Below are 26,817 nucleotides of genomic sequence, written 5' to 3'. Positions count from 1 at the left end.
AAATCTAAGTGACTCGTACAACATGGAATTCATATAAAACGGAATAATCAATGATCTTATACGGGGGTCGACTGGAGTCGACCTTTTGTAGTTAAAACAAACATTTGAATTTAAGAATATATTTTTCATTTTTATAAATAATGTCATCTTCAATAACTTTTTAATGCATATTTTACAGCATGTAAGATAAAATTTTTGTCAAAAAAATAATAAATAAAAATACACTATCTGGCCAAAAGTATCCGGATATCCAGTGATACGGACTTGGAGAGTCCTGAGGCATATATTAATATGATATTGGTCCTCCTTTTGCATCGATGACAGTCTGCACACATGTGGGGAGACTTTCCACTAGTTTTTGATAGGTGGCCATCAGAATTGACTTCCAGGTGTCCATCACAGCTGAAGTGAGTGCTGGCAATGAGGATGGTCAATGTGGCTGGCTACATATTCTGCATCCTAATTTGTCCCAAAGGTGTTCTATGGGATTTTGATCGGGGCTCTGAGAAGGCCAGTCCAGTTTTTGAACACCCATTTCATCAAACCATGCCTGCATAAGTCTTGATGTGTGAATGGAGCAGTTATCCTGCGGGAAGAGAAATGGGCCTTCCCCGAAATATTGCCATAGAGTTGGGAGAGCAGCATTGTCCAGAATATGCACATACATCTATGTTTCCAACCACAGGAACTAAGGGACCCAGGCCAAACCATGAAAAACACCCCCACACCATGATGCTGCAACCACCAAACTTTACAGTCGGCACAATGCAGTCATGTAAGAAGCGCTTGCCGGGCATCCACAAAACCCAGACATGTCCATCAGACTGCCAGATTGTAAAGAGAGATTCATCACTCCAAAGGACACTTTTCCACATGTCCACAGTCCAATGACGGTGAGCTTTGCACCATTGCAATCGACGTTTCACATTCTGGGGAGTGATGTTCAGCTTGTGAGCAGCTGCACGACCATGGAATCCCAGGTTTTTTAACTCTCGACAAACAGTCCTGGTGCTAACACTAACGCCTGATGACCTTTGGAACTCCTGAGTGATTTCAACCAACGAGGACGTGTGATTTTGTTTCACTACCCTTTTCAGAGTTCTATGGCTGCATTCATTAATTTTGTTCAGCCTGCCACGTCATCTTTTTCCACTTTCACTGCCTTGACGTTTCCACTTCACAATTACATCGCTCACAGTGGATTTTGGCTTCTATAGAATGTCCGAAATTTCATGAACTGATTTCCCACAAAGGTGGCATCCCACTATAAGGCCACGGTCAGTCCTTATCTCCTTTGACTTACTCATTGTCACACAAATGCATAAATATGGCCTGACAAACCACTACCAACATTTTTATACCTTTTGGTTACGCATCAAAGACTGTCACCTGCCAGATCCACTTCTTTAGGCGGTGTCTGGATACTTTTGGCCAGATAGTGTAGTAATCACCGTGTCTTAAGCCCTAGTCACACCATGCTACTTCCAGCTGAGCAGGCAACTGCAACTGTGATGGCTGTTCCCGTTAACTAGTAAACCCTCTTTGAAAACTGGTGCAACTGCAATTGCGACTAGAAACAAAAAGTTTGTTCTACTCGTGCTGATAGCAAATGCACATTCAATCAGCAAATGCCTTTGTGCCATGTCATTCAGTGACAACATTGAAAATAGTTCATCCTCAAGGCAGCTAGTTACAGGATTTATACTTTTACAGAATAGAGATTGATTGAGCTTATTCAGACTCATAAATACCTGTGGGATTTTAAATTCTTCGTTTTATTGAAGATTTTATCTTTTTATGTATTCTCGCCAGCTCTATCAAAATACAGTGGGTGATCAGCTAACGAACAGTTCGGATAACAAACACTTTCACAAAACATTTTTATGATCGGACAACGAACACTTTACTGAACAAACATAAAAAGAAGTGATGGAAAATAACGAATACCAATTGATTTTCCCTTGTCTTTAGATAACAATTTGAAACCTTTTGGAGTGCGGAAGATGTCAACATCGACGCTCAACCCAATACCGATCGAATAGTATAGTATTCCTCCAAATTTTGAAACGTGTCTTTACATCTCGTCTTTGTTGAACACCTCTAACAGTTATACATTTTAATTTTTTTTAATTTAATTTTTTAATAATAATTTTTAATTTAACAGTTCTACGGCAGAGTCGATCTTTTCATGAAGGCCACTTGTTTTCTTCGATGTGCAGAACTTTAAAAAAAATAACCCTCAGCAATGGCACTAAACAAAATTATACAGTTAAAAATTTCCCTTAAAAAACTTTACAGTGTTTTTAAATCTTGTGAATTTTTTACAAATTGTCATCCTAGCCATTTTTTAAAAATACGAATTGTTAATTTATCACAAATTCATATACTTTTTTGTTATCAAATTAAATCATCAATTATCTTAAAGATTTATATAAGTATACTAAGAAATAGTTGATATAATATTCAAAAATTTCCTACCATGATTAGAAAAAGCAATAGAAGATGAATTTGCTTTCAACTTCTTAAATTGCTTTCTGTGACAACGCAATGCCCATGGATTATGAGAACTTCTAACAGTTCCATCAGTTTGATCACCTTCTTCAAATATCTGTTCTTCTTCTTCTAACTCATTTACAATCTCTATATTTCCAGTATGATTTACACGAATTCTTGAAGAGGAGAAATTTAAACTAATTTAGAATAAATTTTAAAAATTACTATTTTCAAAACCTGTGTATTTGAAACACAATAAAAATTAAATTTATAAAACACTTTAGAAGTTAATTATATTGGGTCGACCAAAAAGTTTGTGAGATTTTTAACATGCAAATAAATTTTTTTTTAAACAGGAGATCGTGTCTTTATTCAATAATGCAATTTCCCCACGTCACGTAAAGAAGACCGTAGTTGATTAAATCTCCGCTCGGTCGTCGCAAATCTCTTGTGGTCGACCGGATGGCACGTATCTTGGTGCAAATCTGCAAAACAAAATTTTGCAAACTGCTACCGGAATGCACACGTTCTTTGACGACATTCGGCAAAACGTTTTTGCACCGTGTTTTTCCCATTTTGGAAATAAAACTGTATAATTTGCCAGAAAAGCTTTTTTTGAAAGGCCATCTTTAAAACTTTGTCAAAATTATAAAACAAACTCAATCTTCAAACTTTTTGGTTAAAATGTATGGTTAAACATTAGGTATCAAATAATCATGCACTTTTAAGTTTGAATTGAAGTTAAGTTTCAGAATTCCCAAAGATGACTATCACAAAAAGCCAATAGACTTTCTGGCCAACCCAATATATACACCAGTCATTTGATTAACTTCTTTAAAATGGAAATGAATTAAATCAACTGGCACATAAATAAATCAAACAAGATTAGTATGAAAGCATGGATTTTAGTTCCTTAAAAAACTAATATACATACTTCTATACCAATATAAAATATAAATAAAATTCATAAGTACAATATTACCAAATATATTTTTAGTATACCTATCAAATCACAGCTATTAAAATGTAGCATTTTGAATCACACAGATTTTAATTAACAAAATGTACACACAAACTATAGAATTGTAAATTTTTAAAGATTATTAAATACAAATATTAATAACTTTGATTATAATAGAGAAGTTGAGGCGCACGTTTTAAACGTGTAAACGTGTACGTGTGACGTTCGGTGCCGCTTTCCCGTAAGCCTAAAAGTTTGACGATGATGTTTGGAATGTCGAGCGTGATTCTACCGACTATCCAAACACCATTGTCAAACTTTTAGGCTTACGGGAAAGCGGCGCCGAACGTCACACGTACACGTTTACACGTTTAAAACATGCGCCTCAACTTCTCTATTATAATCAAAGTTATTAATATTTGTATTTAATAATCTTTAAAAATTTACAATTCTATAGTTTGTGTGTACATTTTGTTAATTAAAATCTGTGTGATTCAAAATGCTACATTTTAATAGCTGTGATTTGATAGGTATACTAAAAATATATTTGGTAATATTGTACTTATGAATTTTATTTATATTTTATATTGGTATAGAAGTATGTATATTAGTTTTTTAAGGAACTAAAATCCATGCTTTCATACTAATCTTGTTTGATTTATTTATGTGCCAGTTGATTTAATTCATTTCCATTTTAAAGAAGTTAATCAAATGACTGGTGTATATATTGGGTTGGCCAGAAAGTCTATTGGCTTTTTGTGATAGTCATCTTTGGGAATTCTGAAACTTAACTTCAATTCAAACTTAAAAGTGCATGATTATTTGATACCTAATGTTTAACCATACATTTTAACCAAAAAGTTTGAAGATTGAGTTTGTTTTATAATTTTGACAAAGTTTTAAAGATGGCCTTTCAAAAAAAGCTTTTCTGGCAAATTATACAGTTTTATTTCCAAAATGGGAAAAACACGGTGCAAAAACGTTTTGCCGAATGTCGTCAAAGAACGTGTGCATTCCGGTAGCAGTTTGCAAAATTTTGTTTTGCAGATTTGCACCAAGATACGTGCCATCCGGTCGACCACAAGAGATTTGCGACGACCGAGCGGAGATTTAATCAACTACGGTCTTCTTTACGTGACGTGGGGAAATTGCATTATTGAATAAAGACACGATCTCCTGTTTAAAAAAAAATTTATTTGCATGTTAAAAATCTCACAAACTTTTTGGTCGACCCAATATAATTAACTTCTAAAGTGTTTTATAAATTTAATTTTTATTGTGTTTCAAATACACAGGTTTTGAAAATAGTAATTTTTAAAATTTATTCTAAATTAGTTTAAATTTCTCCTCTTCAAGAATTCGTGTAAATCATACTGGAAATATAGAGATTGTAAATGAGTTAGAAGAAGAAGAACAGATATTTGAAGAAGGTGATCAAACTGATGGAACTGTTAGAAGTTCTCATAATCCATGGGCATTGCGTTGTCACAGAAAGCAATTTAAGAAGTTGAAAGCAAATTCATCTTCTATTGCTTTTTCTAATCATGGTAGGAAATTTTTGAATATTATATCAACTATTTCTTAGTATACTTATATAAATCTTTAAGATAATTGATGATTTAATTTGATAACAAAAAAGTATATGAATTTGTGATAAATTAACAATTCGTATTTTTAAAAAATGGCTAGGATGACAATTTGTAAAAAATTCACAAGATTTAAAAACACTGTAAAGTTTTTTAAGGGAAATTTTTAACTGTATAATTTTGTTTAGTGCCATTGCTGAGGGTTATTTTTTTTAAAGTTCTGCACATCGAAGAAAACAAGTGGCCTTCATGAAAAGATCGACTCTGCCGTAGAACTGTTAAATTAAAAATTATTATTAAAAAATTAAATTAAAAAAAATTAAAATGTATAACTGTTAGAGGTGTTCAACAAAGACGAGATGTAAAGACACGTTTCAAAATTTGGAGGAATACTATACTATTCGATCGGTATTGGGTTGAGCGTCGATGTTGACATCTTCCGCACTCCAAAAGGTTTCAAATTGTTATCTAAAGACAAGGGAAAATCAATTGGTATTCGTTATTTTCCATCACTTCTTTTTATGTTTGTTCAGTAAAGTGTTCGTTGTCCGATCATAAAAATGTTTTGTGAAAGTGTTTGTTATCCGAACTGTTCGTTAGCTGATCACCCACTGTATTTTGATAGAGCTGGCGAGAATACATAAAAAGATAAAATCTTCAATAAAACGAAGAATTTAAAATCCCACAGGTATTTATGAGTCTGAATAAGCTCAATCAATCTCTATTCTGTAAAAGTATAAATCCTGTAACTAGCTGCCTTGAGGATGAACTATTTTCAATGTTGTCACTGAATGACATGGCACAAAGGCATTTGCTGATTGAATGTGCATTTGCTATCAGCACGAGTAGAACAAACTTTTTGTTTCTAGTCGCAATTGCAGTTGCACCAGTTTTCAAAGAGGGTTTACTAGTTAACGGGAACAGCCATCACAGTTGCAGTTGCCTGCTCAGCTGGAAGTAGCATGGTGTGACTAGGGCTTAAGACACGGTGATTACTACACTATCTGGCCAAAAGTATCCAGACACCGCCTAAAGAAGTGGATCTGGCAGGTGACAGTCTTTGATGCGTAACCAAAAGGTATAAAAATGTTGGTAGTGGTTTGTCAGGCCATATTTATGCATTTGTGTGACAATGAGTAAGTCAAAGGAGATAAGGACTGACCGTGGCCTTATAGTGGGATGCCACCTTTGTGGGAAATCAGTTCATGAAATTTCGGACATTCTATAGAAGCCAAAATCCACTGTGAGCGATGTAATTGTGAAGTGGAAACGTCAAGGCAGTGAAAGTGGAAAAAGATGACGTGGCAGGCTGAACAAAATTAATGAATGCAGCCATAGAACTCTGAAAAGGGTAGTGAAACAAAATCACACGTCCTCGTTGGTTGAAATCACTCAGGAGTTCCAAAGGTCATCAGGCGTTAGTGTTAGCACCAGGACTGTTTGTCGAGAGTTAAAAAACCTGGGATTCCATGGTCGTGCAGCTGCTCACAAGCTGAACATCACTCCCCAGAATGTGAAACGTCGATTGCAATGGTGCAAAGCTCACCGTCATTGGACTGTGGACATGTGGAAAAGTGTTCTTTGGAGTGATGAATCTCGCTTTACAATCTGGCAGTCCAATGGAGGCATCTGGGTTTGGTGGATTCTCAGCAAGCGCTTCTTATATGACTGCATTGTATTGACTGTAAAGTTTGGTGGTGGCAGCATCGTGTTGTGGGGGTGTTTTTCATGGTTTGGCCTGAATCCCTTAGTTCCTGTGGTTGGAAACATGAACTCTAAGATGTATGTGGACATTCTGGACAATGCTGCTCTCCCAACTCTATGGTAATATTTGGGGAAGGCCCATTTCTCTTCCAGCAGGATAACTGCTCCATTCACACATCAAGACTTGCGCAGGCATGGTTTGACGAAATGGGTGTTCAAAAACTGGACTGGCCTTCTCAGATCCCCGATCTAAATCCCATAGAACATTTTTGGTACGAATTAGGACACAGATTACGTAGCCAGCCACATCGACCATCATCACTGCCAGCACTCACTTCAGCTGTGATGGACACCTGAAAGTCAATTCCGATGGCCACCTATCAAAAACTAGTGGAAAGTCTCCCCAGACGTGTGCAGACTGTCATTGATGCGAAAGGAAGACCAACATCATATTAATATATGCCTCAGGACTCTCCGAGTCCATACCACTGGGTGTCCGGATACTTTTGGCCAGATAGTGTATATGTCTGTTTAGTTTGACTACAGTGTTTGGGATTTTAAAAAATTACAATAAATTGTATATTACATTTATATATTTTAATTTTAATAATTTGTTTTTTACCATAATTTAAATTCAAATTTTACAGTACAAATAAGGATATGACTTTAGAAGAATTTAAATGGATCTGGTATATGGAATATGTTCATCGAATGATTGGCAGAACGGTGGGAGCTATTTATTTTTTGCCTGCAGCATTTTTCTGGTATAAAGGATGGTTCAATAAAGGAATGAAAATTCGAGCAGTTGCTTTTGGTTCTCTTCTCTTGTTTCAGGTATCATGTTTATACTGTATATGCAATTGAATTTAATACAATCATGTTGAATTTAATTCATTCCAGGAGGTCATTTGAACTCTGAATCGTTCTAAGTCTGAAGCAATTTTTCCTATTAGAAATAATGGAAAGCAAATTAATCTATTTTAAAACCCTAAACAATGCCCATTTTGATAAATTTAAAACAGCAAATACACATAATTTAAGTAAAAATGACTCAATTAATATTCTAATAATAAATTAAAACACAAAAACATAAATAAAATACATAAATACTGTATAATAAAATGAAAATTGCATTTACTAGTCACTAGATGGCTACCAGATCCATCACATGTATATCTCTTCCATTCTTCACATCAAGTTCCTTTATCATCTGAATTATTGATATTCCAATGTTCCTCTTAGGCTTCATTGCTTCCACACACTTCTCAGATGCCATGGTTAATAAGATTATATTGGGTTGAACATTGGAATATCAATGTATAACAGTTGTGGTTACTTAACATAAATGTGTGATTTATTATAATGGTTGTAAAATTTAACACATCATTGCTAATTTGAGCTTGTATTCTTTGTTCAGAAGCTTATTTTACACTTCCAGTGCCCTTTTCACTGTGGGTGCAGTTCAAACTTTGAAATATCATTCAAACTTGAATGATTCAAACTTGAAATTCTCTTCCAAGTTTGAAATATCATTCAAACTTGGAAGAGAATTTTTGTTAAATTTAGTTTTCAAAGTTACAGTTGTTCAAAGTATGAGGTACCACTTTATGCATAAATTTATTTGAAATTAGAACAATTTTTTGAAAATATAATGCATTTAAGAGTTAGTGATTCATATTTGAAATTTTCAGGAAAGTTTTTTTAACTATCATAGCTTACTTGTAAAATATGATAGTATCTGTTTTACATAAAGTCTAATTGTAATTTTTATCTGAATTTTTTATTTTCATTTTTACAGATTTGAATGTTAACTATGAAGATGGTGCTAAGAAACCTCAAAATTACATTAAATGAACTTAAACTGCTGTACAACTTCTTAATGAAAAGTTGAATTATATATTAAACTTAACTAGACAACATTTTGTTTCACAGGAATGACTATTTTAATATTTTATATTAACAAAATATTGAAGATAACTAAAGAACTTGAATAAAGTTGAATGAAATTTTAACTCATTATTTTCCATGAAATTCCAGTTACTTCTAGTTTTACATATTGACATAAATCCATGAATTTTGAATTGATAATCTTTTCATGCTACTTTTATCATAGTGTAATTTTAATTTCAACTTTAGTTTTGTACTTGATTGCCAGATGACCAAGGCAGTGAAGATGTCAGCTTGCCATTCTGATGGCCCAGATTCAAGTCTGAGCCAGGAACCTCAGAAATTTTTCATGGATGATTTATCCTAGATATGTCAAGCCCAGTTCCTCACACTACCTGTCCCCATTTTGGACCTAGGAAAAAAGCCCTCTTAGTGCCTACAGGGAAGAAAGAGTGGAAAAAAGCCCTACAGTCTCAGAATGTTATGAAATAAAATAATGTAATTTGTTCTAAAATTAAATTATTTGATTCTAATTTGTGATACTGTTTTAAATTTTGATTTGATACTGATATTAATATTACTTGATTTATTGATATCAAACAAAAAGCATTTAAAAAAGCAGAATTTAATATACTTGTTTTTTCATTCTTTCTGTCCTTTGGACACTAAGATCTTTTATCTGTACCAGTTTTGTGTGATCAGGTCCATAACAGGAAAATCCAGGTAGTGTGGATTTCTGAGTTTTCAGTCTAAACTCAAACTCTGGTCCCTTCACAACAGACCACACTGTTACTGCTTTGATTATCCATCTGTTTGAATTTAATTTATTGATTAAGATAATTTTTAAAAATATAACAAAATATTAAAACAAAAATTCTGTTACATTTTATTTTATAAAATATAATAGAAATGTAAATAAATATATATTAAACAATTTAAAATTTATTAATTTAAAGATAAATTTTAAGAGGATTGAAAGATTTATTTACATAATTATTTCTTTTATCTTAAATTTTACATTTTAATGTGAAATTATTCAATATACATTTTTTAATTTGATATTATAGGGATTATTAGGTTGGTATATGGTTAAAAGTGGACTTGAAGAAAAGCCAGAATCTGATGCAGTTCCTAGAGTTAGTCAATATAGATTAGCAGCACATCTTGGAACAGCTTTTGTCTTGTATACACTTATGCTATGGTCTGGATTGAACCATATTTTACCACCTCAGCAGGTAAAATTTTTAGAAAATGGATCTATAGTTATACTTAATTATGCTAATATTTAAAAAATATTAGATAAGGAAATTTAATATTATTTAAATGTTGTTCATTTAAGTCTTTCCAAGTTATACAGGATATATCAGAATGACATTTTAAAAATTTGAACATTTTGATATAAGGAACCTATAGCTGGAAATGTGATATAATGTTTTCTACAGCACTTTACACGTTTTATGCAGTCGGTATGCTGAATGAAAGCAGAATACAGTATTTATGACAAGTTTTATTGTAAACAGTAACAGTAGAGTACAATCAAACTGTACATTAAATCAGTGGCTGCACTCCTTTAGAGTAAATGTTCAATGTGACGACCACCAACTTTGACTCATGTTGATTAGCTGTGTGTTTACAGCACAGCGTCAATGGATGCAAGGGGTGACCTGAAGGACGACAAGCACTAAGTACACAACATCCTGTACACAGGCTTAGTTAGACCATTGTACTTGTGTGTTTACAGTCTTCCATCCACAGCATAACATGACATCAATGGATGGAAGGGTAGCTACCAAAGTGAAGGGCGGTCAAGCACTTCCTACTGCTGTAGACACTTTAGTTCAAATTTCTAGCTATAGGTTCCTTATATCAAAACATTCAAAATTTCATCCCCTACAATCCCTCAAATTTTTAAAACCTCATTCTGATACACCCTGTATATATTGCTACATCATCTATAAAAAGTTTTTACTTGAAATATGCTAAACTTACATTTTTTATACATATATACTTGAAATATATTATACATTTTTCTATAGTAATGATTTACAGTCAAACCTGTCTAAACCGGAATCAGGAGGGTCCAAAATATCATTCTGGCTTGAACAGATTTTCTGGCATCTATAGTTAATTTTGTCTGCGATAGAAAACAAAATTCTATAAAATGGAATCAGTTTTTATTTCAAGTTAAAAGTAAACATAAAACATAATATATGTGCCAAACTTATATTTCTGATTTTAATGCACAATATGTAACAAATATGTAAAGTAAATATGTATTTAAATAATTATTGAGTAACTGTTTACTGAAAATAATAATTGTTTTTTAAGTCTTTTTTTTTAATTCTGGCACATTTTTTTCTGTTAGTATCCATAATTCTAAAGACTTTTTAACATATGAGTGTATTCTGTTCATTGTGCTTACTTGTGGTAATTTATTTTGAAAGCCTCATTGAAGTGACTTATTTTGTCATTTTTTTATGAGCATGTTAGATTTTGTTATTTTAGACTTCAAACTTAGTATGTTCATTATTATTATTATTGACATTCCTGCCATTCTGAATTACAGTAATATAACAACTGATACTGTAAAGTTGCACTACATGGTGATGATTTTTTGTTTAAGCTAATGCTCTAATGGTAAGACTAAAATAGAATACATACCTTAGGTGATGTTATCAAGCACATGGTTTTTTGTACATTATTTATCCTTGCCTCCATCTTAAGTATATTGTTTTACTTTTTGTGGACTTAAAATTGCTTTCTGTTTGCATTAAGCAGTTTCTAGCTTATACAAACAAAATTACATTATCTTATATCTACAAAATACAGGACTAGAAAAATAAATTTGTAATAAGCAATTTTTGTCTTATTGAGAGTCCAGCTTAAACAGTTTTTACTGTATTTTCATATAATGNTATTTATTTATTTATTTATTTATTTATTTATTTGATTTTTTGTGAAAGTTCTCTTATTTTACATATCATAATTTTGCAAAATGAAAATAAGTTATATAATTTAAATTTATAATAATAATAAAATTTTACAGACAGACATAGTTGGGATCATATATCTCATAATTATTACAAATATTTGATTATCAGAAATGTATCTAAAAGTAAATTTTTAGTTAAAATATTGAAGTATTAGTTTCCTCAAATTTCTTAAAATGATAATATACAAAATATTGACAACTTTATAAAATTTTCTTTGGAACCATCAGCATTAAAATCATTTTACTGTACTTTTAGTATGAACTGAAGTATAAGTTTATAGTTTATAAGGTTACATAATTTTTATATATAAATATCCTTAGATATTCATTCCAGTATTGCTAACTTAGAATTACTAATGATACATTGAAATATAGTATTGTTATTTTTTGTGTAAATTATATTATTAAGTGAAAATGAAAACTTTAAATGTTTCTTCATGTATGTGTAGTTTATGAAATCAGACAAATTAGATATATAATAGCATTGCTAATATGCACATAATTATCTGAATTTTGGGTATTTTTAATCATGATGGATAATTTGGTAGGTAATTTCAGAAATTTTAACATTAAGTTTTAATATCTCAATACTTTTTTGCAATCTTCAGTCATTTTCATGCTCAACAAGCATGTGGTTAGCACTGTATTTAATGTTTTATTTATGCTTAACATTGTAAGTATAAAGGAATAGTAATTAGGCTGCAAATTTTTCAAATTGCAGCCTAATTACTATTCCTTTATACTTACAACTTACCTTTTACTATTTCTTTTGAAAAGTCAAATTTGAAAAAATTGTAGAACTATAAATTCCCATTATTTTCTGTTTGTCCTTCCTTAATTTCAAGAATGGAGTTAGATAGGTGAAAGCTGAGACCAGATATGGAAAGCTTACGGGCATGAGACCCCCAATTAACTATTTATGAACGTCTGATGCAAACTGGAAGTCATGTTATTTCAATTAAAAAATTTTCCCCTGAAAGGAGTTAGACGACCAGCATGCCTCTATTGCTAACAGGGTAAGTATGATGTACAAGGGCATGTTATCAGGAAAATATGATGTACAGGAGCAAGACACTACTAATTTGAGGTGGAGAGCATATATTTTAAATTTAATTAATTAATTTTTAATTAGGTGCATTTATTAGATTTATCAAAGATGGTAGGTTACTTCATCATTAAAAGAAAGATGCAAAATGGTACAGCTGAAACTGGGAGACTGAGAAGCCATAAGAGAAAGTCAAACAATTTAAGGAATAGAAAATATATCATATTTTATTTATTTGTTGAAACTGTGTCTTCTTCTTCTTGTTTTGTTTGGTTCAATGTCATGACTTGGTGAATTTATTGACACATAATTTATTGGCAAATAATTTCATCATTAACTTTTAATCCATATAGATGTGTTTTGGTCTTTTGCCCATCTTGTCTTTTACATAGATAGGTTGTATCTTGTGGACATCTGTCAGGCACCTTCTGCACTACATCTTCCCACTCCCCTTCTCTTCCCTGCCGACTTGACAGACTCTCCCGTATGCCTTGCAACATGCAACATCTCACTCTCAGAGTGCTGCACACAGCCTTGCCTGCGACTGTATAAACATTCTATTTTAATAGTTGTAACCAGTTTTTATGAATTTCTATGCTTAGATTCTTGTTAATATTATTTTTGTCTGTAGTAATTTTGTAGCTTTCCTTAAATTTTCTTTTGTACCAATTTTTTTCCTTTGTGTACTATTATAATGTCATTCTTATCTATTTTGCAGTTATGAGTTGTGCAATGTTCATAAAAAACAGAGTTGATACTATTATATTTCAAATCTGCAATGTGTTCTTTTAATCTTTTTTCTAATCTTCATTTTGTTTCTCCAATGTATGCTTTTGGTGGTTCACATGTGCAAGGTATTTTATAAACGACTTCAGTAGTGTTGTATTTATATGGTTATTTATGCCAGGTTTAGCATTCTGGATTCTTTTTTGCAAGTTGTTATAAGTTGGAGCTAGTTTTATATTTATTTTATCAAAACTTTTATTTATCTGTTTAAAGAAGCCACAAATATAGGGGAAGGATATGTATCTTACTCTGTTTTTATCTTTGTTTTGTTTATTTTCCAGCCTTTTATTGTTGATTTTACTTTCCCAGCTATTTATTATTTGTTGTGTATAGCCGTTTAATAGGAATTTAGTTCGCAGTTCGCTAAGATGTTTTTTCTTCTTCTGTAGTGAGCTTGTTCTGTTCATGATTTTTTTCATACTCCATGTTGAATATGTTTTCTTTTATGTACTGTGGGATGTTTGAATTGTAGTTTAACACCTTTCTAATCTCGCATTGCTTTGTGTATGGCTCAAATTCAATCTTCTTTGCTTTTCCACTTATTTTAATACCGAAGTAATTTATTTCCGTGTTTGCCTTGTTTTCTACCTTAAATTTAATATTATCATTTAATTTGTTTATTTTTTCTTCTATTTCTTCCAATTTTATTATTTCTTGGTTATATAGTATAATTATGTCATCCACATATCGTTTATAAAACTTTATGGCTGTAATTTTTTTGATTGCTTGATCTATATCTACTATAACAAGTTCTGCTAGCTTCGGGCCTATGACTGATCCCATGCTTATGCCTGTTTGTTGTGTGTGGAATTTACTCACAGATGCTTACATCTAGAACATCTGCTTACTCACAGATGTTCTAGTTTTTGAAAGACTTCTTTGCTAATCACATAACCTCCTATGGAATCTGGCCTGCTAGTTTTCAGACCTCACTCCCTGGATTTTGGGACCTCGGGACAATTTTAGCATTTGCTAAAGGATAAATTACAATATCATACATAAAATTTTACTTAAACCTTTTCCATCACATAGTAACTTTTTGGACACCCTGTATTTCATTGTAAGTGATTGACATTTCATGTGGTTTTGCTGTTGTTTGTTGTGTTGATTTACCAGTAACTTTTCTTATTTTTTGTTGTGTTAAATTTCTGTTTCTATATATGAGAACAGAAATGTTGGAATATTTTTTAATTTGATTTTCTCAATTTTTTTCTGTAGTATTGTAGTGGAAAATTTTTCTGTTTCTCCATTATTTTTTGTAGTGCTTTTCTTCAAGTATGAATGGTGCTTTAGAATTTGAATACAGCTCTCCCTTAATAGTCCGACAGGTATGGGACCAAAGGGGTGTTGGATTACCAAAAGTGTCCAGATTACCAAAAATAATTACATATTTTGCATTGTTTTGCTAGCAGTAGCTTACAATATTCCCTACTCCAACTGTCCGAACAGAACTGCTCACAGAAAACACACAAAATTTGTGTCATCGTGTAAGAATTGGATGGGGAGATTCACATCGTCGCGACATGCTTCTGTGCAAGCAGACACGTAACGGGGACGGGTACCTTGATGGGAGGTGCATCGGACTACTGAGCATGTCAGATTAAAAAATGTCGGACTATCAAGGGAGAGCTGTATTTCCATTCCTATTCCTAAATTAGCCAGGTGGTCAGTGAAATTAGCTAGGCAGCATGTCCATTAAAAATGTTCTGGGAATAACACTGAAGAAATATATGTTTGAGTTATTTTTTTACTTCAAATATTATTTAAATTTGTATGTGTAAAGTTATTTTAAAATCTGCTCCTTACTTAAAATTTTTTTTAACTTAAGGTCATTCTCAGTTTAAAGTTTTAAAAGTAATTGTTTTAGTGGATAAGTTTTGAGAAAGTTTAATTTTATGAACAGTAATGAAATATTAAAAATGTTTAATTATCTTAGGTACCAGTATCTGCTAAATTAAGGACTTTTTGGAAATGTGCTCATGCCACAAAATCTGTGATATTTTTAACTGCACTTTCAGGTATTGTTTATTACAAAATAAAATTATGATATATTAAATAGATAAAACTAAACTGAACCTCAATAGTCAAAATTAACAAACACCAATACCTTGTTCACTTCCAGAAAAATACAGTAGAACCCTGTTAAGAGGTTTTTGAAGGGACATTCTAAAACAACTTCTTAAGTGGGAAAAACCTCTTATGTAGGATATGCCTTTAAATATAAGCTTGGGTCCTTGCTGTGAAGGAACAGCATATCTCTATATAACATCATTTGCATCCTACAGATTTATAAATATTGGACATTTCTCAAATATCTGATAAAAATATTATAACTTATGAACATTTCTCGAGAGATGCCATAAACACTATGTTTTTAAATGATTTTAAAGGTATATCTAGACTTAAATCGCTTCATCGCAAAATTACCTGGAGATTATGTGGAATTCTCTTTCTGCATACTCCAATTCGGTGAAATGAGACTTGACCAGAGGAAAATGTTTTAAGGCAAAATACTAAGCTGCCATGTTTTTCTACTCATTTGACCACTACATTTAATATATTTGTCTTATTGAAAGATTAATACCTATATTAACAGAACTTACAAGTATCATGAATCCTTATAATAACAATGGTATTGCCACATCTCAAAGTTACACCAGACAGGTGGAGATACCAGAGCTATTAGCATTATCTTCTCCAGAAGATGATTTAAATGAACAATATCCATTTTTTAATATTGAACTCGGTGACCAAGAAAATCCGATGTAAATCCAGGCATGTGAAGTTCCTTGCTGCAAAAAAGAGGTTTTTAGTTTGTGTTTTTGGTGCTTGATTCTTTTGTGCTTGAAACGTTTTATAGAGGATTTTCCTACGTGCGACACTCATGATTATAGTGATAACCCAAGGACAAACTTGCATGAAAATCAACAGCACAAGAAGAAATACATAAACAAAAAGAAGAAAATGCCAGAAGAATTTGAAGTAGAAAATGCTCCAAGGGAATATGACCAAGAGAAAATTACAAGAGTAAACAAAAAGAAACTTGCTCGGAAATTACAGTGCAGTGGTGCAGAATATTTTTCAGTAAATACAAAGAAAACTGTAAAGTATTAGGTCCTATGTACAATAATGGTGCAAAAAAAGCAGAAAGCAGTATGCTATGGAGGCAGGCCATATTCAAAGCAATCTATTGATTAGGTGACTTGCAGCTTCAAAAGGAATTTATTGTCTGGCACATTAAGCAGATGATGAAGAAAGCATATACCATGGGTAAAACAGAATTACATTGTCAAAATATGAACTTCTTTTTCCTTTTGTTGGAAGGAAACACAATCAAAGTGTGTTGTAAATTATTCATGAACACATTAAGTATCAGTTAGAAAACAATCCAAACAGTACTTGAAAAACTTGAAACTACCAGTATGATCCAAAGAGATTGTCATGGTGATCTATTTGTGTTGCAGCTGCAATCAGTGGCAGGAGCTCTTGTATACATTGTTTCGTAGTTGAAACACTTGGATGAAGTGAGTCTTCATTTCTTTACTGCTAATCACAGACAATGTGAAGAAAGGATCAGGCTAATCAAAAGCTGATTGAAGATCACATTAATTGATTCCAAAGGATGGAGTCACGTTACTGCTGAAAAGATAGCACTCAGGAATATCTTCATAGCAACCTGACTTTGGATAAAATGTATACTATGTGTTTAGAAGAGCTGGAACCCAACATTGGAAAATAATGTTTCACATCATACCACACAGTTTTTAAAACCACTAATATTTGATTTCACAGGCCCAAAACCTCTGTGGTTTATGCAAAGTGTATCTCCAGGGATCTGAAGAAACAAAGATAAAAACACAAGATATTTATGGCAAGCATATTGCTTCCAAAAATGCTGTGTGAGAGACCAAAATCTCTTGCCAGTTTGCTACTAAAAATGATCTCAGTTTGCTTTGTTTATATTTTGATCTTCAACAGGTCATTTATTTGCCTGCATCAAATGACAATGCAGTATTTTACAAAAGAAGGTTTGCTGTTTATAATTTAACGTTTTATGACATAGCCTCTCAGAACTGTTACTGCTTTTTCTGGAATGAGCAAGAATGTGGTCAAGATGCTTCTATAGTATCAACAGCGCTGTTTAGAACATTGCTGAAATACAATGAAAGGAAGGTCCATACTGTCAATTTATTTGCCAATGGTTGTGGTGGACAAAATTGGAATTCCATTGTGGCAGGAGCTCTCGTATACATTGTTTTGTAGTTGAAACATTTAGATGAAGTGAGTCTTCATTTCTTTACCACTAATCATACACAATATGAAGGAGACTGCTCACAGTGCAATTTCATATGCAATTAAAAAGGCTCAATTTTAATTAAATTGATTCAATTTTCTAGCTGATAATTAAAATAGAACACTTTGTGCAGCAATTATAGGAATAAGTAGTAATGAATAGTGATGACTAACATCTTAATTGCCTCAGTTATTTGGCTACTCAGTCTTAATGATTTTTGAAATGTTACAAATTTATAACATTAGTTTATTCCAGAAATAAGCTTTTTTTTTAATGTTGTAAATTCCATAGCCATTAAAATATATTTTAATTTTATAAGATATTAATTATTCTTTAGATTAATTATATATTTGCAATTACCAGGTGCTTTTGTTGCTGGTTTGGAAGCAGGACTTGTTTACAATTCTTTTCCCAAAATGGCAGATAAGTGGATACCGAGTGATCTTTTAGCATTTTCACCTCGTTTAAAAAATTTTACAGAAAATCCTACAACTGTTCAATTTGATCACAGGATATTGGTAACTATAATAGATAGTTTAACTTATAGTTTCATAATCTAAAGTATTTATTTTTGTAAATAAAATAATTATTTTTTTATTTTTGTTTATTCTTATTTAGGGAGAGACTGTATTTTGTGCAGTGACTGGAATGTGGATATTTTCAAGAAAAGTAGTTCTTCCATCTCGTGCCAGACTTGCTGTAAACTGTCTTTTTGCTATTGGTTTATTACAGGTAATTAATTATTAGTTACCTTTATAAAATTATAGTTTTTAATTTTAATAGTGTTGCCATCTTTATGGATTACTTGATCCACTTTTACCTAGATTTGTGAGAACAGTTGACTTAATGGATTTCTTGACTTAATTTAGACTTCTTATAATATCATTTATTTACAATTGAAGGGCATTTTGGACTTTTAGTCTCTCTTAAGTTGATTTTTACAATCATTTTCTAACATTTGTTTATTTATGTAAACAATTACATTTATTATTTTAACAATTAATAATCATCATTTACCATATTATTATAATTAATTATAAGATAAGATAATTACATAAACACTTTCAATATGTTTCCTTGTAATGATGTTAATTTTAACATTACAATAATAATATCTTTATTACAAGGAGTTTAAATGAAAGATTTTATTTAAACTCCTTATAAGAAGTCTGAATTGTCCATTATGTCAATCATTACGATAAATCTAGTAAAAGTGGATAGAATAACCATAATTTGTCTTTATTTTTATGTTGACAACTAAAGATGTCAGCAAGTTCTTTAGATGCAAAGCAAATAACAATAATTAATAGTGTTGTTTTGTAATACTTTAAATAATGTTTCCTGCAAATTTTCTTAAACCAATAGATTTGTTTTTGTGTTAATGAGTTCATGTTTAAACTAACAAAAACAAAAATTAATCTGATGAATTTAGAAATTATGATTAAAGAATAATTCAAATATTAATAGATAATCAAGTTATTTAATTACATCAGTCAGATAATTTTTTTTTTTAATTTAAAGAAAAGCTATCTAAGTTAGTGTAAAATCTTTATACTGACTTTAAATTATTTTATATATTTTCAAATGCAACTCTTGCTTAAAACAGATCACACTACATGTCAACAGGCACTGAATAAAATGAAATTTTATATAAAATTATACTTCATTCCAAATAGTTCAAGATGATTGTTTAGATACTTAGGCAACCATTTACAATTATGAGAAAAATCTTATAAAACACATTTTAACTTTTATTTAAGGTTTTTATACTAAATTTCAGAATAAAAATAGTCAGAATTATTACTGTGCATCCAACAGTTATCCTAATCACTCACTATTTATGAAAACAAAATCCATATGTGTCATTCCCATAACACAAAACTCTACATAAGACTTAATATCCTTATGGCATTATGAAAATGTCTTATAACAGAGCAAGCAGACAAACACTATTTCCACACTCTTCTGTGTATATAATATGATGCATATTAAAATGAATAAAATGTTTTTGAGACAACATTAATTAAACATTTAAATGTAGTTTAAATTAAACACTCATTACTAGCAAAGTTTATTTGAACTTAGATTTCAGCTACAATGCTCAACAGTCAAATATTGTAAGATCATAATGCATCATTTGGCCCATTTGTGATGGGAAATGTTAATGTCATTGATTCTAAGAGGCATCTCTACTTCAGACTAGTAAAAAGCATTCATCTTAAAAATTAAAAATATATACAGTCGACCCCATATAACACGGGTTCCTATAATTCGGATTCCTATACCACAGCAAAAAAATTGCAACAGTATTCATACAAACATCCTAAAAAACTGGTATGATTCGGTAAAACATCATTGTTGATCGTGTCGCGACAGGATTGGTCGAATCTAGACCAATAGCAGATATTGTACAAACCGTTGAGTTTAAATGAGCAGCAGACCTACTAAAAACCATTTATTATTTAACGTCCATAAAAATTATATTTATATTAATGATGTCTCCAAAGTTCAGTGAATTTTTTGCAAAAAAAATAATTTATCAGGAAGCATGCGAGCGCCATTCGATGACAAGCTCCACGACAAAAACAAGCTTAATTAAGCAATGGCATGGTCGAACAGTGCACGCTCAGTAAGCAATCCTACAATTTTTTGTTTATAGCATAGTTTATATGGATTATTTCCAAAAAAGTATACGTATTTTGGAAATGTTGAGTCGAATTAGTCTAGAATCGATTAATTTTATGGAAGAAATCTTTCAAACAGTCGTAGTCCGTAAACTGCATACCTGCTGGGCTGTGATTGGCTGGACTTGTAGAAAATGGATTCATAAAAACCAGAATGTATCTACCGTGTTATAGGGGAGTCGACTGTGTTTTTATACAGTAATTAATTAATTACAGAAAGAAAATTGAGGAGAAATAGTATTTTATTTAAATATATAAAGTTGTTACATTTGAAGTTATATTTTTAAAATACTGTACTCAATATTCAAAATGGTGTATTATTTATGAACTTATTATATACACAAATTTTCTGTATTTTTTAATTTAGGTAAGTTTAGGTATTGCCACCCTTTTGCTGTATGTTCCAAAACCACTTGCAGCAACACATCAAGCTGGAGCATTAACACTGCTTTCAATAGCTGTCTGGCTTACTCATGAACTGAAATTCCTTAGACATATTCCAAAATAAATTTAGAAAATTTTATTCAGATAACTTTTAACTTATGAAGCAATCAAATTTGATAATTTTGGAATTATCTAAAATAAACATTAACTGTTCATATATTGTTTTCTACAAATCATTTTATATAAGTTGATAAAATATATTATTTTAAAGACTTCTTTATGTTAAATATAGAGTGTAATGTATTATTATTCTCTGAAAATTGTTTGTAATTAATGATATTTGAATAAAATTAGATTTCCATATCCAGAAACTTTTCTTTGATATTATAATTTTCAAATTTAATGTAGCAAACTTTATGTAAATATTTGAAATATTTACATAAAGTTTGATAGTACTTTTATAAACCGAAACAACTCTTTCAGTAAAAATCATGTGTGTAATTTCATCATCTCAGTGAATTATTATTTATATATTCATCTATAATTATTTGATTTTTATAATTTGATTTAAAAATAAAAAGTCAAAAAGCCTGCAAGTCAGTAAAATGATCAACTTCAAAAAAGTGAAATCAAGATGATTAGTCCCTTTTAGGGTCAAGTGTCAGATCTATTGTAATAACTGAGCATGTGATTAGAGTTGGATGGCTAATAAAGCTTAGATACAGAGCAGTATGAGATCCTCAAATTTTCTTCTGTAAGGTCAGCTCCTGTCCTGTCCTTCAACCAGCTGTCATATTGTAGGCTTTATCAAACTTGACTTTTGATTGACATGAAAAGGCTCTGCATATCCACAGGATGGAGTGTGTTCAACTAACATATATTATTATTTGTCTTAACATATTTGTAGATAGAGATTTCCTCAGTAGGATCAGAAAGATGCTAAAAGGCTGAAGAAAAAAATTTCACTTTTCATATTTAATAACAGTAAACTGAATTGCAGTTACTTTTATTAGATTCAGATAATTTATTTAAATTATCCAAAATTCCTTCATTTTTTTCATTAATTTTGATTATTTAAAAAATAAAAAATTTTAATAACATTCCATAAAATTCTTTCTATTTCCTATCATTGTAGACTTTCATTTATTCATGTAGGTACTACATGATATAAAAAATAAATAATAATAAATTAGCTAATCCAAAGCAATAACTAAGTTTTTGTCATTTTGTATACAATGAAATATCAGTTTTTAATTTAAACTACTTTCCAAGAGTGAAGGGCTAGGTACTGTCATTTTACATCAGTTTGGTGCTAAGTTGTATTTATTATTGTCTTATTAACAGCAATTGTATGACAGAAGAAATAGCAACAATCAATATCACATCAAGTTGGCACAAATTCTTTGTCTTAATTATCTATTAAGTATTTATATTTGTATTTATTTAAAATAAACAAAACTAGTGAATAGTTAATATATTGTATACATACATCAATTACTGCAAATGTCACTTAATCTACATAAATATTTGCTATCTAATGCAAATATCTATATATCCATTATGTATGATTTTTTCTCCTTTTTTCATTGAAAGATTCATAAAATTAACAAAAAGAAATTTAAGTAGAAGCAATTAGTTAAAATAAATGCAAAACTTCAATTTAAATTTTATTCATGCTGTAAATTTTGCATCCTTTATTTTTAAACAGTTAAAATTTGTTTTTTACCATGTCAATAAAAATGTTATTTTTCATATCATCACAATTTACTTTCTGCATGAAAATTCAATTAAATTATCAAATATCTTTTATTATTTTTCATTGAGAGCTAAGACCATTATGATTTAACTTAAAATAAACCCTAAAGCAAACATTTATTTAGTACAAATATCATATTGCTTTAAATTTTACTTTCTAAAATGTAAGACTATTTCAAAAAGGGATTTAATTGCCATCCAATTTTTCCTGAAAAAGTAAATATAATTTGAAAGTAAAAATGTTAATTTTATAGTAGTTCCTGTTAAGAATGGAAATAAAAATATTATTTAAAATTCTATAGGTAAAGAATATTCCAAATTTAAGGCACATTTGAGTTTAACATGCATCCCAATTTTAAGTTTAGGAATGTGAAAAAGTATATCTTGAATTCAAAGTAATATGATATTAATTTTTTGATATAAAATAATATAAGTAAAAATAAATAAAAGCTTGTTATAATAAAATTTATTCACTTTTGGATAATTTTACATATTGACTAGTTCATTTTTAAATAAAAATATTAACAACAAATATTTATTAAAACAGCTATAGATTTATAGAACAAACATTGTGTAAACATTTTAATTAAATTAGCAGCCAAGAAGTTATCTGTCTTATTATAATTAATTTACAAGTACGATATATAAAAATACATAGCTGAACTAAATAATGAGGTATTATTAAATAACTAAAATTTTCAATATTTTAAATCAAGTTCTCAACCTTGTCAATTAGTAACTACTAAAAAAAAAAAAAATCAATTTATGTGGAACATTTGTGAATCATGGGATAACCTTAGTAGACAACTTTATTTTTATTATATATCTGAACCAAAGGAATTATATTGTTCTTTGTTTATTCTGTTACAGGTAAAGCATGATGCTGAATAAGGAGGAACAAATTTGTTACTTTGAGAATGGAGATCTGCAGTCAATGAGAAGTCACTGAAGATTTAAATAGGCTGCATCCAGACCATGTGTGACACTGATGGGAAGTCTGGATGAAGTTTGTTTAAATCTTCAATGACTTCTCATTGAATGCAGATCCCCACCCTCAAAATAACAAATTTGTTCTTCCATATTCAGTACCATGCTTTACCTTAAAAGAATAAACAAACAACAATATAACAAAAACCATTTTAAGATACAGGATGTTCCATAAATGTTTACTTTTACTAAAATTTAAAAGTAAAAATTAAATCTTTAACTGATTTTATGTTCAATAAAAGAATAATATATATTTTGACTTTTTTCATTTTGTAATTTGTTCTCATTTTGTATTGGTATAGAAAGAGATTGAGGAATTAAATTAAGTCTAGAAGGAGGTCAACAAGAAAAAAAGATTGGGAACTCCTGTTGTAAATTAGAGACATAACTTAGTCATTTTTGTCTCTAATTTACATTTTAAATATATTTATATTACTTTAAAGTTTTGTGACCTTTTTCAGTACTACAAATAATTTTTTCTTGTCTAAAATTATTTAATGTATTTTAAAACATTTACAATAAAGTGATAGAATAGATAAAGTCTAAACAGTAGTAATATACTAAAATAAATAAATGAACTTTTTAAAATTTGTTTATATAACAATGTAAATAATTTTAAAAATCCAGAATTTTAATATTGTATACTCTTCAATTTTTGAAAAGTTTATATATTTGTTCTATTATGAAAAAAAATGTATCTAAATTATTAACTTTTTTCTCTTTTAAATTACATAGAAATATTCTTCTTATATATATATGCATGAAATTTATATAAAGTTGTTATACAAAATTTTTAAAATTTAAATTTGCTATAAGCAATAAAATTAAATTTTCTTGTTAATTCTTACAATATTTAGAACTTAAGTCTAGAATTAAAATAAAATTTTGTATTTTTAAAACAATTCTGATTTATCAGAATATTTATACATTGAGATCGATAGATGAGTAAGAGTATTAAAACTAAAGTCAATGACTGATTTTATCACTCAGTAATGAGTGTGACTAAACCCATAATGACTATGCCACTGCATAAACATCCAATTTGCTTTAAGGATTCCCTAAATGAAAAGAAAAAAAAATTTTAAATTAATACAAACGTAATGTAATTTTCTTTTTAAATAATTTGCAATATTGTTTCTCACCATGGGTCATTATCTTTTATAATTTCTGGTAAAACATTGACTAAAGCAATATTTAGAAAACCACCCGAAGTAAATGGTAAAATCCAAGAAGTACATTCTCCTATATTCAAATAAAAATCACATTTTTAAAAGTTATTCAATTCTTTGATTTATATTTATTCTAAATATATTTTAAAAAATCTGATTTTTATATTAGCATAAAAACTGTTTAAATTTTTTTTGTGAATCACAGAGAGTGTTTTATTACAAAATGCTTTATTAATTACTCATATACATAGTGAGATGAATTATTCATTTAATTTTGCAACATTATGTTTGAATTTTCCTACTTCAGATGCACTATTATATGAATTTAATTAAAGTTTAGTTTTGATTACAGTAAATAAAGCTTGAATTTTGCTGGTTTCATTATTGGGTTATAGGCCCAATAAAATACTGCATTATCATTAATCAAATGATAATCTATTAAAATGTTTGTTGAGTACTAATCCAATTGTTATATACTTACACATATGATTTGTACTATTGTTATATTCATGATTTTTTTTTTCTGAAATTATATTGTATACAGTATCAGATAAATGCAAATTGAAATATGTCTTCTTGATCATTAAATGTTTGAGGAATATGAATACATTGAAATAATCAAATTTATTTAAATATTCACATGTTATGAATATCTCCAAAAACTATACCTGTAAACCTTACAGGTACAGAAACTGCTGTCAAGTATGTGTAGATCAATCATTTTCAAATTATTACCATTTATTTTAGATGTACACAAAACACAATAAAGTATGAAATCTTCCTTCAATGACTACATTTTACATTCATAATTTATTTCACTATGGAAATTTGTGATATTAGGGACATCAAGTAATTGTTCTGATGTCAAAAGCTGTAATAGTACTGGTAGTATCAAGAATGTTCATTATATACAGTTTCGGTATTGGTGCCAATGTAATTTTTGTTTTATTAAAAATGGATGAACTCGATAAAATTCGATAGGTAGGTTGGGAAAAATTAGCAGATGATGATGATACTGATATTTTGTACAGATGATGTGTATATCTTTAGTTTTTTAATAAAATGTGAATTTGGATGGATAGAAAAGTTTTCTAATTCCAGTATAACTAAGGTTCACTTTGTTAAGCACTCATTTGTTTGCTTGCTTACTTGATAGCTTGTCTCTATTGAGCCTTTTGACTGTAAATTTTACTTAATATAAACACACATAAAAACCTTTACTTGACCAGTAAAAATATATTTAATGAAAACAACTAACGTTTTCGACTGCTTTCTCAGTCTTCCTCAGGTTTTAAATTCTGATATTCGAAAATCGTTGTGCTTAAATATTTAAGCACAACGGGCCCTAACCAAGAGAGCTTTCACACACCACTCAAACTTTGAAGATACATTAGCGGAGTTACAACACATCCAGAACATAGCCACACAACATGGGTATGGGAAAAGATTAATTCAAAACCTGGCGTTGGCCTACTCATCACGTGTATACAACGATAGCTCACGCACGAACAACTCGAATAATTTGCAGTGTGTAGCGGTGGTTGAATATAACCGCCACCTAGATCCGATTTACAGAGAAATTGCGAAGCGTATAAACAAAAGAATAGCATATAAGAGGCGCAATACTATTTACAACATTCTGCGCAATAGCAAAGACAACATAGACGAAAGGTATGCACCGGGAGTGTATTCTGTCCCGTTAAGAGACCATAGATTTCAAAGGGATCTTATATATATTGGCTCCACCATACGCTCTCTGGATAAACGTATGCGCGAACACAAATATGACATTGAACACAACAGATGCACCACTGCCCTATCTACGTATGCTTCGACCCCTGGCATAAGTGCTAACTTGCAGAACGCGCAAATCATTAAAATGTCACACAGAAGAGAACACGTACGAACGCTAGAAGCTTTGGAAATTTATAAAGCAGGATTACGTAATAGCTGTATCAACTATAAAGATGCTATTAATATTTCGGCAGCTTGGAGGTTTGCGTATGAAGCAGAATGCCCCCACAACTCTATGTAAGGTGTTATACATCGTTTACATGTATATGTAAAATAATATTTGTGAATATTTGGGT

General features: G+C 30.3%; 2 protein-coding genes across 4 annotated transcripts in view; one reads left to right on the top strand and one right to left on the bottom strand.

Annotated features, from left to right (window-relative positions):
- The window catches only part of LOC111625332 (cytochrome c oxidase assembly protein COX15 homolog), a 33,376-nt gene extending 12,335 nt beyond the window's left edge, over positions 1 to 21,041 (top strand). For both annotated transcript variants that reach the window (XM_023368462.1, XM_023368463.1), the window contains exons 5-10: positions 7,392 to 7,578; positions 9,699 to 9,866; positions 15,391 to 15,472; positions 18,112 to 18,266; positions 18,367 to 18,480; positions 20,800 to 21,041. In XM_023368462.1, the coding sequence (XP_023224230.1) occupies positions 7,392 to 7,578; positions 9,699 to 9,866; positions 15,391 to 15,472; positions 18,112 to 18,266; positions 18,367 to 18,480; positions 20,800 to 20,940 (847 nt within the window). In that variant the 3' untranslated portion in view covers positions 20,941 to 21,041. The remainder of the gene's footprint in view (positions 1 to 7,391; positions 7,579 to 9,698; positions 9,867 to 15,390; positions 15,473 to 18,111; positions 18,267 to 18,366; positions 18,481 to 20,799) is intronic.
- A 3,265-nt stretch (positions 21,042 to 24,306) lies between these two features.
- Positions 24,307 to 26,817, bottom strand: part of LOC111625329 (zinc transporter ZIP13-like) — a 62,295-nt gene continuing 59,784 nt past the window's right edge. For both annotated transcript variants that reach the window (XM_023368460.1, XM_023368459.1), the window contains exons 8-9: positions 24,701 to 24,800; positions 24,307 to 24,616 (exon numbers count right to left, since the gene is read on the bottom strand). In XM_023368460.1, the coding sequence (XP_023224228.1) occupies positions 24,541 to 24,616; positions 24,701 to 24,800 (176 nt within the window). In that variant the 3' untranslated portion in view covers positions 24,307 to 24,540. The remainder of the gene's footprint in view (positions 24,617 to 24,700; positions 24,801 to 26,817) is intronic.

This window comes from Centruroides sculpturatus, unplaced genomic scaffold (assembly GCF_000671375.1).
Source record: "Centruroides sculpturatus isolate CEXI.00-Female unplaced genomic scaffold, Cexi_2.0 scaffold428, whole genome shotgun sequence".
Lineage (NCBI taxonomy): Eukaryota > Metazoa > Arthropoda > Arachnida > Scorpiones > Buthidae > Centruroides > Centruroides sculpturatus.
Note: the sequence above shows the minus strand (reverse complement) of the source record. Positions and strands in the feature narration are given on the sequence as shown.